General features: G+C 43.0%; 1 protein-coding gene across 1 annotated transcript in view; it reads left to right on the forward strand.

Annotated features, from left to right (window-relative positions):
- LOC134530457 (polypeptide N-acetylgalactosaminyltransferase 2) overlaps positions 1–12,643 on the forward strand; it is a 429,839-nt gene extending 417,196 nt beyond the window's left edge. The window contains exons 9-12 of the mRNA XM_063365281.1: positions 880–1,099; positions 2,749–2,959; positions 4,640–4,756; positions 6,830–12,643. Coding sequence (XP_063221351.1) covers positions 880–1,099; positions 2,749–2,959; positions 4,640–4,756; positions 6,830–6,985 — 704 coding nt within the window. The 3' untranslated portion in view covers positions 6,986–12,643. The remainder of the gene's footprint in view (positions 1–879; positions 1,100–2,748; positions 2,960–4,639; positions 4,757–6,829) is intronic.
- The last annotated feature ends 4,998 nt before the right edge of the window (positions 12,644–17,641 follow it).

Here is a 17,641-nt window from a genome sequence, read left to right on the forward strand (position 1 = left end):
AACACTGGAGTGGCCTCTTAAGTAAGTAAGTTCATAAATAGGTAGTGTTGAGTGCTTTTAAAAGATTAGCTTTTTATACATTACTTGCCACATCAGTGATCAATATTCACACAAATAGCTGAGCTGTGTCACTTAAAAGAGCATTATTGTCTATATTGGTAACTTCACAAGCTAGTCAGTGTGTTTTCTTCAGCAATTTAGTTTATTTACCTAAGGCTACTTATGGTATTATAGTAAATAGTTGAGTCAAAGGGGGTTTGAGGGTGTTGTGTATTGTTGAAGTAGCGTGTGTGTGTGAATATAGGTATGTAGTAGGTTGGCAGGCCTGTTTTGTGATGAGCTTGACAGTTGTTATGGACTTGAATTGGCGGGTACCAGAGTAATGCAGATGAAGTGAAAGATGTGCACAGGGGCTGAAACATGACTTCATTCTTCCTTCTGTCTGAACTCACACCGGATGAAAAGACAGTTTCTGGGAAATACAAGCACTTGTTCCCAGGGGCGCAACAACAGGGGGGGGGGGGGGGCAAGGGTATTTTGCCCCCCCCCCCCTTCTGAAACCTTGAAGTGGGGGCAAACGGGGGCAAAGAAAGTGCTGTGTAATCAATTTTTAGATAATAAAACTGCTTAAATAGCACCATTTTCCACCTAAAAATACAAATTTTCCCGGGGGAGGACCCCCGGACCCCCCGCTTCAATAGGTGGGATCGATGATTCTTTATAAAAAAGTATATGGCCCCCCCCCCTCTTTGGAAATTTAGTTATTGCGCCCCTGCTTGTTCCTCCTCGGAGCTCCTATATCTGCTGCTGGCAGCTAGCATATGTTATGTGTTCCCGGTAGCGCCGGTTGTCACGGCGACCGCGACTGGGTGGTTGCAGAGATCTCGTTCAGGGTGTGGCAGTGCGGGGGCAGCCTGGAGATCATCCCCTGCAGCCGGGTGGGGCACGTGTTCCGCAAGCGACACCCCTACACCTTCCCCGGGGGCAGCGGGAACGTGTTCGCGCGCAACACGCGCCGCGCCGCCGAGGTGTGGATGGATGAGTACAAGGAATACTACTACGCGGCTGTGCCGCTCGCCAGGAACGTCCCGTTCGGCAAGTGAGTTGGACCGCTCCCCCTTCCCCCTCCCCACCTCGACCCAGATACCTTACCTCCAAGCAAACATATTTCAAACATCAGACTTTAAAACTAGTAAAGCATGTGTTTTTGATGTGCCTGACATGACCCTTTGCTTGTATCACGCATGAGAATCAACTCGAGTGTTAATATATTGTTAAAAGGATTTTTGTAATTTGCATTACAAACATCTTAGAGCACAACATAGCAAAATTTAGAACTGTTTAGGTAACATTTTTGATTCACATGACAGCTAGTTTAGCTTTAAAAGAAAATTGCAAATATGTTCAGTGATGACTAACATGCAAAATATTTTTTTGTGCAGCATAAAATTAACTTTATGTGCTCTGTGTTTGAGAACATGACTTTTTTTACTTATCTATTTTTTTACCATGAATTTTTGTGTGAAAAGGAAGGGGATGGGAGAGGGAATGCAGTTTCTGTCCCCACACCCACTGATAAATGCGATGGCTGTTTCCGCTTCCCTGCTTCAATTCATTCAGGTTTATGTCAACACATTGTAAATCAACCATTGAAAGAAGTCTCTGCCGGTAAATTAGGAGTGGAAAAACATGTTCAAAGGTTCACACTCTAGTTTTACATCCAGTTTGGTTGACAGTATATAATGAAAAGTATTTCCTCAACTTAAATGTCTTACAAAAAGCTGTTTATCTAAATTAGCGACTCCAGAGTTTTATTTTTTTATATTTTTTTTTGTGGATCAGAATAATATTTTTTAGCTTTGTAAATATTTTGTCATTTTTCCAGCAATATAACAGTTTTCTTTGCTAGGTCATGTCTAAAGGTTACTAGGATCGTGAGAATGCTAGTTTGGCATGTGGTGGAAGCAGGCCTCCCGAAAATGTTCAATTACGTGTGAGCAGTAGGTTACATTATGAAAAGAGTCTCTGTAGATGTCTAAGAAATGAATAAGATCAATTGGTCTGCTCCATCTTGAATTTTTATATATTTCTTCATACCTTAACTTTAAAGTTAAGTGTGAAAAATAATTGGCCATATTATAACACAAATAATATTCAGCTACATTGAATTTATAACATCTTTGACTAAAGAGTTTTGTGAGCAATGCTGAGTTTTAATTTTTAATATTTGATCTGCAGAGTAATTTAAAATATCTGACATGGATAGGAAGAGGCTGACAGTGGAGCCAGCTGCTCGTCTTAAGGTATAGACTTATTGTTGTGGCCAGACTGAGGAATGCACGGAATACATCGAGGTAAATTGGAGGAGCGTTAGAAGGTGTTTTTGGTGGGTTCGACGAAGAACACTCCGAGAAGAAACCCACTGGCTTATGGAAGAGTTAGCCATATATCCTGGTTTAAAAACTATATAGTTTGGATCTGCGGGGATTCGAACCTAGATCGCTTTTTATGAGAAGCCATAAGAGTGGCCACTACAACAATTTAGTTCACGTTAAAAACTAATTACCATACCAGCTAATGGTAGTAAATGCAGTTTTTTTTTACGATAATTGTGTAATGTGTTCTGGCATTGTAATTGTTACTTCCATTAATTCCCAATGGACTGTTCCATTGTGATTTTCCACTTGAATCACAATAAATAAATAAAATTAAGCCATTGAGAGTAATATGTGTTTGTGTTATTACCAGCATCCAGGATCGCATGGACTTGCGGGATAGACTCCACTGCAAACCTTTCAAGTGGTACCTTGAGAACGTTTACCCGCAGTTGAAGGTACCTGGTCTGGTACCTTACTCAACAGGCACCATCCGGCAAGGAGAGATGTGCATGGACACCATGGGACACCTTGTTGAGAACACCATCGGCATTTACTTGTGCCACAACACCGGTGGCAATCAGGTATATGTGGTTCACGAGTTACCAGTTCAGACTATCGTAGTCAGAATGAGGTTTCAGAATTTTTAATTATGCTTACACAATAATAGTGATGAAGACACCAGGAATATTTATCCATCTGGCATCTCACTTTATTTTCTCGAATAGGTTTTATAATTCGGTAGTCGGCTTACTACGCCTGTCGCGTCCTTCACCTAGCAGGTGGATTTGCCACCTATAGGTTGCCAGGTAAGCCTGTGGTCTAAGCTGTGTAACAGCCATTCAAGACTCCTCATCTATGCCTGCTACTGGCTTAATGTGAGCCTTGCCGATTTCATTCATCTTCAGCCTCGCGCCAGTAATGGTGGGAGCTGCTATCCCTCCCATCATGCTGAGTTCCCATTAGCATTTACTCCACTGGGGGGGCTCAACACCCTCCTACAGGGTCTCCTCCGCCCGAGGCCGTTGGATCCTGTAGGGAGTCAGGTTATTTCTGCCGCCTGTCACCCGGTGTTGAATCGCTGGCTGTACGGTGTACGCTGTAGCGGATAACTCCGGCCAGACATTCACCTCATTTTGGAATAAAGTGAAGAATGAGGAATGGTTGAAGGACAGATGAAGATGAAGACATTTTACTTGGCTGACCTGGCCACTGGCTGGAAACAGTGTTGATGATGATGTTGGTGATGATGACCAGGAATATTAATAATAAAAATGCTTGTAATTTCTACTTTTCTAACAAATCATAAATATATAATATTTTTATTCAAACTTTAAATTGATCCAATTTTTAGAAGTGGGTTAACGTTTGTGGTTGGTAACCTAATACATACTAGCCATAATAATCTCTATCTTGATCAAACAAACTTAATTTTTTATTGGAACGTACACACAATTATTTTTTCATTCCCACATCTCACACTTTCTATATCGAAGCATTTTTTCTTGCTACCTTGAGTATGAAAAAATTTAGGGTTTTTTGTAGTCCCTTCATGTAAATTTCGTTGCACCAAAGCTTTCCTCCAAAAACTTATAATCCAGAAAGTAGGCCTGTACGAATACTAGGTTTTTGAAAAAGAAGCGAATATCAAATTGAATTTTTAAAATATTTGCAACATCGAATCAAAATGTGAAGTATTACTCTCAGTGAAACTGTATTATGCTTATAAAATACAGGATTAAAGTAAAAAAAAAATTGTTTAATGTTTGTAATGCTTAACTGATTAAGTGATTAAACAATTGGGCCCTTTGTGTAACATCATTCAATAAAAATTGTAAAACAACAATGCATAATATTAATAATGAGCATTCATGAAAGCAAACCAAATTTATTCAAGCAAAACATATACAAACAAAAAAAAAGCTACATATTTTCATAAGCAAATCTTAGGTTTTGCAGCAAATTTGAAGCTTCACATCAGACTTTGCATCACAACTGAATCTTCATATAAAACGAATAGCAAATGTCATGGCTAAGTCGAATCAAATATTAAAAAGATTTGCGATTAATTCACTTAGTTGAAGGTTCACACAGGCCTACCTGAAACAGCTTCAACCGGGAGCGCATCTTTAAACAGGAAAACTATTAGGAGTGTTGATATCTATAAATTTTGTGCATTGCTTTTAACATGTTCACACTGTGTTTCTCACTATAATTACTTAGTTACATGTCTATAAAATTGTTGATTTTTTTATTTTTTTTAGGAGTGGGCGCTAACAAGTGACGGCCACATCAAGCATCATGACGTCTGTCTCACTCTGACTGAGTACAAGAAAGGCACACCTCTAGTCATGAAGATATGTGATAACTCAGATGCCCAGGTGGGTATGCTGTGAATTACACATTACACGTTTTTGTGTAACTTGTCAGTTTTTTTTTTATTTATCTGTACATAGTAAAAAAAATCATTTTACTTTACCTAAAGAAAGTACACTACGTCATAAAATATTGTCCCAGTTATAAATTTTAATAGTATAAATTGTAAGTATTGTAGAGTTTTGGTTCAAGGTCACAATTAAAGAGTAACTCATACAGTTTTAGATAAATGCATTGGCGAGTACTGCTTTGTTGTTTACGCGTTTGCAGCACCACCTTCGCAAAATGGCGTCTCCTGAGCATAAAGCATTTTGTGTTCTGCGATTTGCTAAGAGTGGATCTGTAATTTTAGTTCAATGTCTGTTTCATTTGTACAAGAGTGGTTGAAATCCTTGACAGTTTCATTGGTCGTAATGGTTCAGACGACAGAGCTCTTTTTCGCTGGCCTCCACATTCACCTGACATAGGTAACGCCATGCAATTTTTTTTTCCTTTTGGGCTTTATAAATGATTGTGACTACGTTCCGCCGCTATCTGATGATATGCCAGAGTTGAGACTTAGAATTGAAGAGGCTATCGCTTCCATTACTCCGGACTTGTTAACCAACCAAAGTTTTGAAGAATTTCTCTAGGTTGAATGTGTGCTGTATAACTGAAGATACACATATTGAACATTTGTAAGAAAAATAAGGTTAGTTTACCTTCAATATGATGTATGATTTGTTGTAAAGAGACTAAATTCAACTGTTATAGTATACCATTGAAACTGGGGCATTCTTTTATGGACATACTGTATTTAATTATACAACCCACACATAGCTCTAACTGCAGGGGCCCAAGGCTTAATCCAGAATCTTGATAGACTTGATTCTTTGATCAGGAATTCTGTCATGTGGTGCAGACTTTGGTTGCATGAGGATTTTCTTTGGGTAGTCCTGTTTTCTGCCCTTTTCTCTGCTACAAATCCACTCTCCCGCATCTCACCTTGCCATTTTCCAGGCTAGCCTGATCGGTTCCTCTGAAGGACAGTCGGCTCCTGTTTCAGGTGCAAATGATGAGCAGGCTTTAAGTTTCATTCCTTAATTTATAAGTTTTTATTTAGAAACAGTTCTTAAAGTGTTAGATTGGCTGTGGACATGAAGTTTTATATTTTAAGGTGACCTAAGAATTCAAAGCTCTGAAAAATATATTTTTTTAGCTGTAGTGCAGAACCTGTGTTACCCTCGTTTATGTTGCTTTGATTTTGGTGTTTTCTCGTGGAGTTTTCAGAGTACAGGATTGAGTCAGAGATGATAGTGGCAAATCTTTGTGGTTCACAAAGTTTACACCTATCAGCTTCCTATTGTATGCTAAGTGGTTCTAAATATAGCTTAATGTTCATGGAAACTGATACTATTAAAAAAATAATTTATAAAAGTTTTATTTCTCCTTCAGAATAATGTTACATGCATGTGCTAGGTTTCTAAATGCCACGAAACACATGAAATATGTGTAGTTTCATGAAATATGTATTTAATAGACCAAATTTAATGACTTGAGTTTGTGTACGAAAATAAATGAATAAATAAATACATAAATAATTTATTATTTAGATTTACAGTTTTTTTTAATGATAAACATATTTATAATTTAATTTTTTGTTAATATCATGTCACATTTCTGTATTCTAATAAATGACCAACCCATGGATCTTATACTTTTTAAGGGTTTGTGTTTGTAAGAAAACATTCATGATGTCTTTTAGGGCTGGCGAGGTAATATCTGCAGAAAGTTATTAGTTCCATTACCATATTCTCATAAAATTATGAATTCAAAATCATGAGAGGGATATTTTTTACTTTAAGAGAAGCTTTCCTTTTTGTCTTCGTATTTATTCTTTTAGGTCTGTTTAATGGTTTATTTAATATTTCAACCAAATAATATCTTATTTATGTACTGTGTTTAATTGAAGGCTTTATTTTGACACATACGACACTGTGGTACATTGTTATTATTCTGTGCAAACATGATTTTTCAAGTGTGGGCGCTAACAGTTCCTTGATATTTGTGCTCTAAATGTTGTTTGCTCGTGCACGCAGAGATGGCACCAGGTTGAGAGCGGAGGCCTCATCAAGCACAGCCGCCTCAGCCTGTGCGTCGACTCCAGAGACTTCCGCGCGAAGGGCCTCACGGTGGAGCGATGCGACTCCAGGTCACAGACTCAGCAGTGGACATTTTCAATCAAGAAGTTGTGATAAATTATCAGGGAAGAATCTCTCTGAACACAGACTGTGCAAAGTGACCAAGTTGTAAGTCGAGCGACCGTGAGTTGCTGGGTCGAAATGCAGTTCCTTTGATGAGTTATCATGACACTTAGCTGTGGAATTATTTTGCAGTAATCATAGTCAAAGTGAAACGAAACGTAATGTTGTCAACTCAAGGTGAAAAAGAAAACTGTCATATTTATTGACTTGTGGACATTTAGACATATGCATTCTTTTACTAAAAATTTCTCCTTACAGTTTATCAAGGAGAAAGAACTTTCTTAAGTTTGTATTACCCTATCTGACAAGTGGGTCTGATAGCAGATATTTTAATAACGTGATTATTAGGACTTATTAATTTTATTCTGATCATGCGTGAAAATACCCTTATGCTGAAACAAATAATAGCAGTTACCCTTCAGTAGAGGAGAAATCTGAAACAGCAATTACTAAATAGTCTATGTTTATTTATAAAGTCTTAAGAAACAAATTTTTATGTTCATTAATGAAATAAATCATTAGTGGCAGCTTGTGGTATGGAATTCTGGAGCAATAGGTAGTGTAAACCAGTTTTAAAAATGTGTATAAGACTGTTTTGCAACTGCTGTTGGAAAATAATAACAGTACATACCTACTAATCTTTCTGCTGAGATTTTAAGAAAGCATACTGAAGTTTTAGTTCTTGCTAAGCAAAGTGAAGCATAAGAGGTTACAAAACTATTTATGAGGTAGGTATCCGGTGGAAGCATATGTGGGAAGGCGTATAAAATACCATGCCTACAAGTTTTATTGTGTTGGATGGAGTGGCCATCTGTACTAAATCTGGTTGCAGGTGAACATATTACTACTTATTACTTTCCAACTCTGACTATATCTCTGTGATATGAAATACTTCAATACTCAAGATGTTAGAATTTTTGTATCTGTGGCTTGTGGAGATTTGATACCTTGAAAATGTGGTCAAGTTGACCTATTCAAGCTGCCATTGTCAGCCACACCAGTATTTATTATGCTTGTTTACGTATTTAGAGTTTTTTTTTAGTTTGAAATATGTTATTGCGTAAATCTTTTAAATGGTTATGGTTCCAGTTTTCTCAAAGTATCATATTTAGTTTTATATATTAAAGTTATTACCAGTAGTTAATTAAAGGTCAGAATAGTTACGTACTTGTTTTGAAATTATTTTATAAAAAATATGAACGTAATTTTTTTATAGTATTATAATTTTTTTATAGTTTTTTATTTGTGTATCATATCAAAGAAGTCTGATACAGCAAATTAGATCTTTTAAATCAGAAATTGTCATGTTTATTTGCTTTTTGGTAATATCATCCAACATCATAAAGTTGACATTTTTCAGTGCATGATCATATGTTCAAATTGGTGTTGCAGTTTGTAGTGTACTTGAATGGCTTAAGTGGCTTAAGAGGGGTATATTGGTCCTTTGGCTGCTCAAAGTGTTTTGAAACCAATGAGATGTTGGAACAGCAATAACCTATGACCCTGTTAGTTAGTCGGCTTCCTCAAAGGTAATTCTGAGCTAATCCATAGCAGGCTCTTTCCTGTTTTTAGCATGGACGAAACCCTGCAATCATTGTCCGAAGCTGGTGGATTTTCTAATTCCATTCATGCTATCCCGTTTTTGTTTCTCTCCTGGCTTCCCGTGCCACAGTCCTCACGTTACCTCGCCATTTAGCAGTATGCCTAGGCTGGTACTAAGTGGTACTAACATAGTCACACCCGAATCTGGCTTACATTGGGCACCAGGGAATTCTTGCATCATTAATACTACAATATTTCTGGACGCCTTTGAATTCATACACAGTTTGACTAGCATAATTGAAAGGAAGAGGGTTTTGTTTTGTTTGGGAGCCTTTTGCCTGATTTACAGAAGCGTGTCTTACTGCATGCCTTGGGTGTTTGTGGTGGTGTCCGCTCCATGACATCCAGGTATGTTACGTAGCCCTTACGTGTGTGTTGTATGGTTGTATGCTCCTGGCACTACTGCTGGGTATGTCAAAGTATCAAAGGATATAATAAGAGGAAACACCGCGTTTGGGTTCTCTCCTTCACCTTTCCCTGAATCTCAGGAAGCTGCATAACAGTAACAACTTCTTATAGAACTCAGGAGTCTCTCTGCAAGTGATCGTTTTGCCGCTGGTGGTCTTCTCAGTGTGGGAACTGGTTTTATTCAGCTTCACTTATATGGCCAGAGGATCTTTGATATGACATTTTAATGTCTTTTTAACAGAATGCCCCTTACCAATTGCTCAATGATGTCACTTTCTCGCTTTCATCACCTAGCATATTTTTCCGGAGTGTAGGGCACAAATAGGAGTAACTGGAGGATCCACTGACCGGACGCCACCGAGTCACTGCAGTAGTGAACATTTGCGTAGTGATGAAGTTACAGAGTTGTAACATTACATCTCCAACCAACGGTATCACCTAGAAACGGATGTGAATATGGTTGTAAAGGCCGAGTACATATTTTTCATAAAAAAGAAAGAAGTGTGTAATGGTGGTAGGCTAATTATTTAAACGAATATCTCCATGATACACTATGACTAGGTCAAGCCTGGCTAGGGAAATTATGGAGGTACAAAAGCAGAAATAGTGTTTTGAGCAGGAAGCTACACTCCTCTACTATTGAATTGTCAGTCATTCTTCTTTATTAATTGGAAAATGTCAATGTAAAACAAAAGTAACCTAATTTTTTTTTTACCAGAGGTAATTGAGAATTGTTTGTATTAAGCCTTCATGTTATTAAGTTTCACATAAATAAGAGCATTTTCAAAGTAGAAGCGGTAATACTTCTAATACCACAGGAAAATTTTTTCACATGCTTGTGTTTTTTCATAACTTAATGGTGTTCAGTGTAGAGAGGATCATAGGGGACATTTTATTGCTGAATATTCTGTTCTATAACCATTATAAATATGTTGTATTTTTTATTGCTTTTTGTATTTTTTCTAACATGTATTGCTACCTATTGCTAAGGAAAAGTTTTAACAGAAGTCACCTTCGTCTAGTCACAGTTTTATGTGAGCATATTTGATGAGTGATGATCTGTGAACTTTTTGAAGTATTATATGTGATTGTGGATTGTTATTTACCTTCTGAAACTTTTCATTGCTTGTAATTAGTGTAACAGTGTAATTTATAAGAGTACCTACGTAGTGACTGATGCTGTGAGTCTTACTGACCGGTGTTTATGAGATCAGCACTCCTAGAACAAAGTTCTTTATTTTTTTCAGTCTGTAAGAAATACTTCCCATTTCATCCAAGCCAGCATAATTTCATAAATTAATTTACTAAAAATTAAAGTATCACTATAACATTTAAGTTGTACAGTCTATAATGCTTTAATGCTACCTTGGTATTTTTGTATTAAATGATGTTATGTATTATTGAATAATCAGTATCAACTGATTTAATGTTAGTTATTGCAGTAGAAAGTTTTGAATCAATGGTAGAATATGAAAGGTAGAGTGATAATTAGCATGCATCTCACACATAATTTGTATGCCTGGAGCCATGTATGACTATTCTTTTTTTCATTGATTTTTATGTTGATCAGTTTGTATTTATATCTTAGCATGTTGTATGTTTTCATACAGATCACATGTACCTGTTACAATATTAATGTTTCCTTGCTAAACCAAATCTTAGATTATTGCAATTAATATTACACTGTCCTTTTGTCATCTAAAAAACCAATGAAGGACAGCACCGCGATCTCATAAACACTGTGTAAGTAGCCGTCTAGAATGGATTGAGTTAGTGATGCTATAACTGATCTGCACATCAGATCATATTTGGAATTAAAATTTTTATATTAAAAATGTACTGTTTCAGTAGTTGAGACATGATGACAGGACATAACTTTGCCTGTATTGACAATTTTTTTTAGGTACTATGTAGGAAAGCAGTATACCACTAAAAGGAAGTTGTACATATTTAATGAAAAAATTAAAATGTATGTCTTTATATATTAAAACTAAAATTACATCACACACCTTTCTTACCTGACAATTTGTAGCACATTTGTTTCTATAGGAAAGGTGGGAAGAAATACTGGATTGTGAGTGCAAAACTGTAATATAACGTAAATTTAGTAAATAATATGTTGTAAGTACCTATACTCTGGTGACCAGAACAGAAAACATCAATTATTGTCAGCTTTTTGAAGTGATTTTATAAGTGTTATTGTTTTAAGATGTAACATTTCTGGTGTTTGTCTACTAAGCAGTCATCATGCAAAAACATTGGATGGATAGAATACAGAATGGTAGGTACCATACATTTGTTATATTTGTGTGAATTACAACAAATAAAAAATTTAAATAAATAATAGTTACAGTCACACAAAACTTCATTTGTGTTGAATTTATTCTTACTAGTAATCATTGACTTTGTAGTTTGAATAATTTTTAAATTTAAAGTACACTACATATACCTTTTAAATTACACAATGATGTTGTAACAACTGTATTTAAATTTGGGGGTTGAAGCTAAGTAGTGACTTTTTTTTGGTGGCCTTGGTTGTTGGAAGGGTCTTTCATCAAGAGCAGCAGAATTTATCGGGGTTAATTCAGGGATGGGTAACAGTTTAATAGTGTTGAAGAAGTTCCTTAATACATTCCAGCTTCTTCATTGGGGCTGCCGGGATAATCATTGTACCAAGCTCCACTGGGTAGGTGGTAGTTGCAGATTCTTTTAATCGTACCTTTGAAGAGCTATAGCTTATTAAAACTTACACCGGATAAAATGACAGTTCTTATGCATGTGACGAAACCACTCTTAACCGTGCGACCTCATGATTTTTGTTTTAAGTAAAACTTCAGCTGGGTGGGAGACCTCCCATATATAAAAACTTCTAATCAGATGGCCACCTCAAATTAGCCACTGGGCTGAGCTGCTATACTATACAGCGTGCAGAGCGACGATTGTCTGATAACGAATTCAAAAGCCATCGAACTCTTCTATGGTATTTTTTTTTATGGTTTCATGTAAGTATGATAGTTTCATGCAGGGAGCATTAATATTTCTTATTCAACCATTAAATTAGGCGGTCATTGCTTAAGTTCCACACAGGCACGTTACCAAAACAATGACTGCACGTTAGTTGGGTGCCTAGGGCATAATGGTTGCGAGGTATGTGATACATGAGTCAGTCGTCCTTCGCACTCTCATGCTCCAAGACCTTGTGTGCCTAACCAGACACATCAACACACCAATTCAATAAATGATTAGTTATACTACAAATTTATCTGTACAAAAATCAATGAAATTAAAAATAAAAATAATGGAATACTTAAGTTTAGTAATTGTTATTTGCCATACAAGGTAGTTAGGCTTGTCAGTTTTTTTTCCAATACTTAAGCCGTGAATGATAAAAAAGAAATACTAATAAGTAATAACTTCTGTTGTGGTAAACAATATGCAAAATATTTTTTTTCCTTTTTTAAAAATTAAATTTTATAATATATTGAGGGCTGATCGCGCATTGCCGGTGATTTCGAGATGTTAACTATGGGCGCCACCACGTGGAAGGGCACGTGGACCCGGCGGAGTCTCTCACTCAGGGCGTGACGTAGCCCAAGTGGGGACGAGTTACCAGCCCTTTCTATCCTAGCTACCCAGACCTGGCCCGCTCTAGGCGTCGGGCACGCCACACTCCTAGACTCACTCACCACGTGATTAAATAAGTACTCACTTTATATTTATTCTCCAGATTTAATTTCACTAACACGTCTCTCTACACGCCCGTTACACGTTACACATTACACGGTTAAAAAGCCTGAGGCACGAATCGGTTTAGGTGAGGGCATGGTCCACACACGTGGCCATGCTGCAAAGTATACTTATTACACGGTGATGAAAAAACTCGACTGAGACAATTAATTAATTAAACAGCCCGCTGGCCGAGAGCTGCCCCGAGGATGACGAGCGAAAGAGATTCAGAAATACTTAACGAGACAGAATTACTTGGTCAGTGCAGAACAAAGGTGAAGTCCCCGGGGTGCTGGCGCGTCTGCTCTCGGTCAGTGATGAAGATGGACTGGCTGAGCTCATCGCTCGCAGGTGGCAACATGGCGCCCTTCGCGCCAACACAATTACCGTTACTGTATTCTACGACTCCGTGCCCCGGCGAAAGTTGAGTAAATTACAGATAAACATTAAAAATATATAAAAATTACTGACAATGGAAAGTTTGTTACTATTTACTTATTTAATGATAATTCATATAAAAGCATTCCTATCCTCGTCCAAGTCCGTGCCTGTTCGGGTCCGCCCGGGCAACGTCTATAGTTATTTAAGGTAACTTATTTAAATTAAAGAAACACAAGTAAACTACACAGCACTGTGGCGAAGATGGATGAAAACAACAAAAAGGCTTACAATTAATATTAACATAGCAATTTTAGGGATCGCCGCACTGCTTCTAAGCGCCCTCTTGTGGTAGTTCGTGGCGCGCAATTCAAACACACGACTACGTACATGGCGGTACAAATGCCGGGGAAGGGGAGAGGAATGTTGAGGAAACGGAGACTGACTAGGCTCATGGGGCGTAGCCCCGGCTGACGTCAATTGCCCCCCCCTCGAATAGCCGGTCATGTCGACGTTTCCGCTGGGTCGCCTGTGGGCGTGGTCGCCCCCTTATCAACAACAGCTGTGCTTCCTCGCGATCCCTCGGGGTCGTAGCGTGTATCGCGGAGCCGGAACTGGGTCTTGTGACGCCCGGTCTCCCCTCTCTTCCCGCGGTGTTTCGTCTTCCTGCGGTTCGGTTACTGTCACCCTGAACGTGGAGTCTGCCAACGAGTAATGCAGCGGCCATAATGGCTCGTCCGGCGAACCCGGCCTACTCTCTACTTCCTCCGGCCACCTTATCAGTGGTTGGGATGTTGACTGGCCCTCCGTCACTCCGGGCGTGTCCCTGAGAAATCCCCTGAAAGGCGAGACGTCACTCCCCGAGTCTTCGAACAGCCGCCTCGGCCGGACATCTGTGACTGCGAGGGGCGTCGCCTGTCCCGCCCCCAGGTCCGGGAAGCCTCTGAACCCGCCCCCGTCTGTTGGGGTGGACGTGACCAGCTGTGCGGCCGCCCTCCTGTCTGTCTCGTCCGCCGCCTCCGTCTCTCTCTGCCGCGTCCCTGCTCCGTCACGTCTCGTTCCCGTCTCTTCCGCCCCGCCCGCCGCCTCCGTCTCTTCCTGCCCCGTCTCCGCCTCGTCCGCCGCCTCCGTCTCTTCCTGCCGCGTCCCTGCTCCGTCACGTCTCGTTTCCGTCTCTTCCGCCCCATCCGCCGCCTCCGTCTCTTCCTGCCCCGTCTCCGCCTCGTCCGCCGCCTCCGTCTCTTCCTGCCCCGTCTCCGCCTCGTCCGCCGCCTCCGTCTCTTCCTGTGCCAAGCGCACATCGTCCCGGTGATATTTCGCGGCCCGGCCTGAGGGTAACTTTATCACGACCGCCGTGGGCCCCGCCTTGACCACCGCCACCGGGCCAAACCACTTTGGCGCCAGGCCGGCGCAGAAGTTGCGTCGGCCGGAGGAGAGGGGGTGGAGCCTCGCGTAAACCAGCTGGCCTGGTTTCAGTTCAGGGGGCGGGCGGGTCGTCTCGGGTGTGCGTTGTGCTTGGTAAGCTGCCTGGTTACGTCGCGCCCTATCGTGCGTCTCGGCCAATCGCCTCAGGCGTCCTTCGGGGCTCTCTACGTCCGGGTCCGTTTGTTGTTGCCGCACGTGATATTCCCCGGGGAGGGTGAGGTTCCGCCCCTGGACCATGGTGGCTGGTGTTTCGCCGGTTGCCGCGTTCACCCGTCGCCGGATGCAGTACAGAACGTCCGGGATGTGCGTGTCCCATTGGGCGTGGTCATCCGCGAGCCTCAACCGCAGTTGAACCTTCACCTCTTGGTTGCGTCGTTCCGTGGGGTTCGCGCGGGGGTGGTACACGGGGGTGGTGTGTAGGATTACCCGCCATTTTCTCCCCAGCTGCGCCCACCGGCGCCCGACAAATTGGGTGGCATTGTCCGACAACAGGACCCGGGGGTACCCCCACCTAGGAAAAAACTCCGTTTCCAGGCTGCGTGCAATGGTGCCGGCGCGGATGTTCGCCAGGGGGTAGGCCTCCACCCAACGCGTGTAGCAGTCTGTCACCACCAACAAAAATCTTTTCCCTCGGGGCGTGCGGGGATATGGTCCCATTAGGTCTATGGCGACTGTATGGAATGGCTCGGTGGGCTGCCTGGGTACCTGCTGGGCTGTCCCGTCGGTGCGGCGCGCCTTGTGCCTCTGGCAATGTTTACATCTCCTCACGCAGTCCCGTACAAACTTGTTTACCCCTGGCCAGTAGAACTGTTCCCGCAGATCGCGTCGCGTCTGGTCTGCGCCGGGGTGTCCGGCTAGCCTGTTCACGTGATACATGTCAAACACCTCCCGGCGGGTGGCGGCTGGCGCGAACGTCCGCCATTGGCCAGCTGTCCCCTTAGGTCGCGCCTGCAGTGTCCCGTCCAATACACGGTAGCCTTCACATTCTCCGCTCCCGCAACGGCGCACGATCTCCTGTGTGTCTGTGTCCGTGAGTTGGGCCGCTCGCACGTAGGCGTCTAAGTCATCAAGCTCCGCGCCTGGCGGTAATGTCGGTGTGACGTTAAGGTTTAGGGCACACAATGCGGCTTGGGTTGTCGGGGTGCGCGGGGTCCTGGGTATGCGCCCGCTGGGTGGTGGCAAAAGCTCCTCCCACTCCGCATCGTCACAGGCTGTGACGGTGACGTCCGGATCTCGCGACAGCTCGTCCGCTAGTTCGTTCTGTTTTCCCGGTACATGCTCGACTTCGAAATCTAAGGCCTGTAGAAGCATGGCCCAACGCGTCAGCTTCGAACGTCGCCCCTGCATCGTGGCCAGCCATTTGAGACATTGGCTGTCAGTTCTCAGTACGAATTTCTGCCCCTCCAGGTGTGGGCGGTAGCGTCTGAGGGCCCAAACTACGCCTAGACACTCACGCTCGTTCACGCTATACCGCTGCTCGACGTCGCCGAACTTGGCGCTTGCATATTCAATCACCCGAGGCTCGCCGTCGTCGCCGAGTTGTAACAGGATGGCCCCGATGCCCTTCTCGCTCGCGTCTGTTTGTACGATCAGGGGTCTGCCTGGGTCCAGCCGCGCGAGTAAGTGGCACTGTTGAAATCTGCGTTTTAGCTCGTCAAAAGCGTTCTGGGCTTCCACGGTCCACCTGAACGGACGTTTGGGTGACAGCTGTTCTGTCATCGGCGCCGCTACTACCGAGAACTCTGGGACGAAGGCTCGCAGCCAGTTAGCTAGCCCCAAGAACTTTTGCAGTTGCTTGCGCGTGCGTGGGGGCTCCTTGTTGATAATTACACTCAGCTGTTTTTCCGTGGGTCGGTTTCCGTCCGCGTTAACCACTAAGCCCAGGAAATCTAGTTCTGTGGTCCCCAGGTGGCATTTTTCGCGATTGCATGTCAGACCATGGCTCGCCAGGCGTTCCAAGACTAATGCTAAATGATGCGCATGTTCTTCCCACGTCTGAGACCAAACAATTATGTCGTCCAGATACGCGGCCGCAAACTTGCCCGAGTAGTTGTCTAAGACCCGTGTCATCATCCCTTGGAAGGTAGCGGGGGCGTCCTGTAGGCCGAATGGCATCGCGCAAAACTGAAATCTCCGCCCGTCTGGGGCTGTGAACGCCGTCTTGGGTCGGTCCGCCGGACGTATCGGCACCTGCCAATACCCAGATTTTAGGTCGAGGGAAGAAAATATCTTGGCGTTACCCAGGCCTGAAAGTGTGTCGGCCATGTTCAGCAGGGGGGGTGGGGCATTAATTGTCACTCTATTGATAGGTTTGAAATTGACACAGAAGCGTAGTTTCCCGTCTTTTTTTTCTGCCAACACGACCTGGAAATTATACGGACTTTCGCTAGGCTCAATTATCCCGTCATGCAACATGTCCTGAACCTGGTCTAGGATGGTCTGTTTACCAACGTGGCCGTAGCTACCGGGTGGGATAAACATTGGCTCGTGAGGATGGGTCGGGATGGCATGCTCAGCTATGGTGGTACGTTTCAGCGGGTCCGCGGACGCAAACACATTACACTGATGATCGAGGACCTGCTGGATGGTAGCACGAAACTCGGGGGGAACTCCGTGCTGGAACTCGTCGAGACTGACCTGGTTTACTGCTGGTGGAGTAGGCTTACCCAGCCCGTGGATGGTCCGCCGCCCCTGGGTGCCGACGTGGACGCAGCCGGCCCGGATGTCGATGGCTGCGTGCTGCTCGTAGAGCCAGGGTAGCCCCAGAATGACGTCATCACGTAACTGCTCCACCACCAGCGCCGTCGTGACGGACCGTTGGTCCCGCACGTCCACCTCCAGCGTCGCGACGCCCTGGGTGTAGCAGGCGTCCCCCGTGGTAGCCAGCTGGAGTTGGCCCGGGTGGTACTCGAAGTTGTCACGGCCAATCACGCGTGCCGCCACACAGTTGTGGCTGGCGGCGGTGTCAACAAGCGCGTGGACTGCGCGCCCGTTGACAACCACCGGAATGCGCAACAGGTCGGCCTCCGCCGCTCCCACGTGACCCAGGAGAGGCCCCGCCGCCGTAGGTCTGTTGTTGTTAGGTGAGGCGGGGGAGGTGGGCTGTCT

Source organism: Bacillus rossius, chromosome 3 (assembly GCF_032445375.1).
Source record: "Bacillus rossius redtenbacheri isolate Brsri chromosome 3, Brsri_v3, whole genome shotgun sequence".
NCBI lineage: Eukaryota > Metazoa > Arthropoda > Insecta > Phasmatodea > Bacillidae > Bacillus > Bacillus rossius.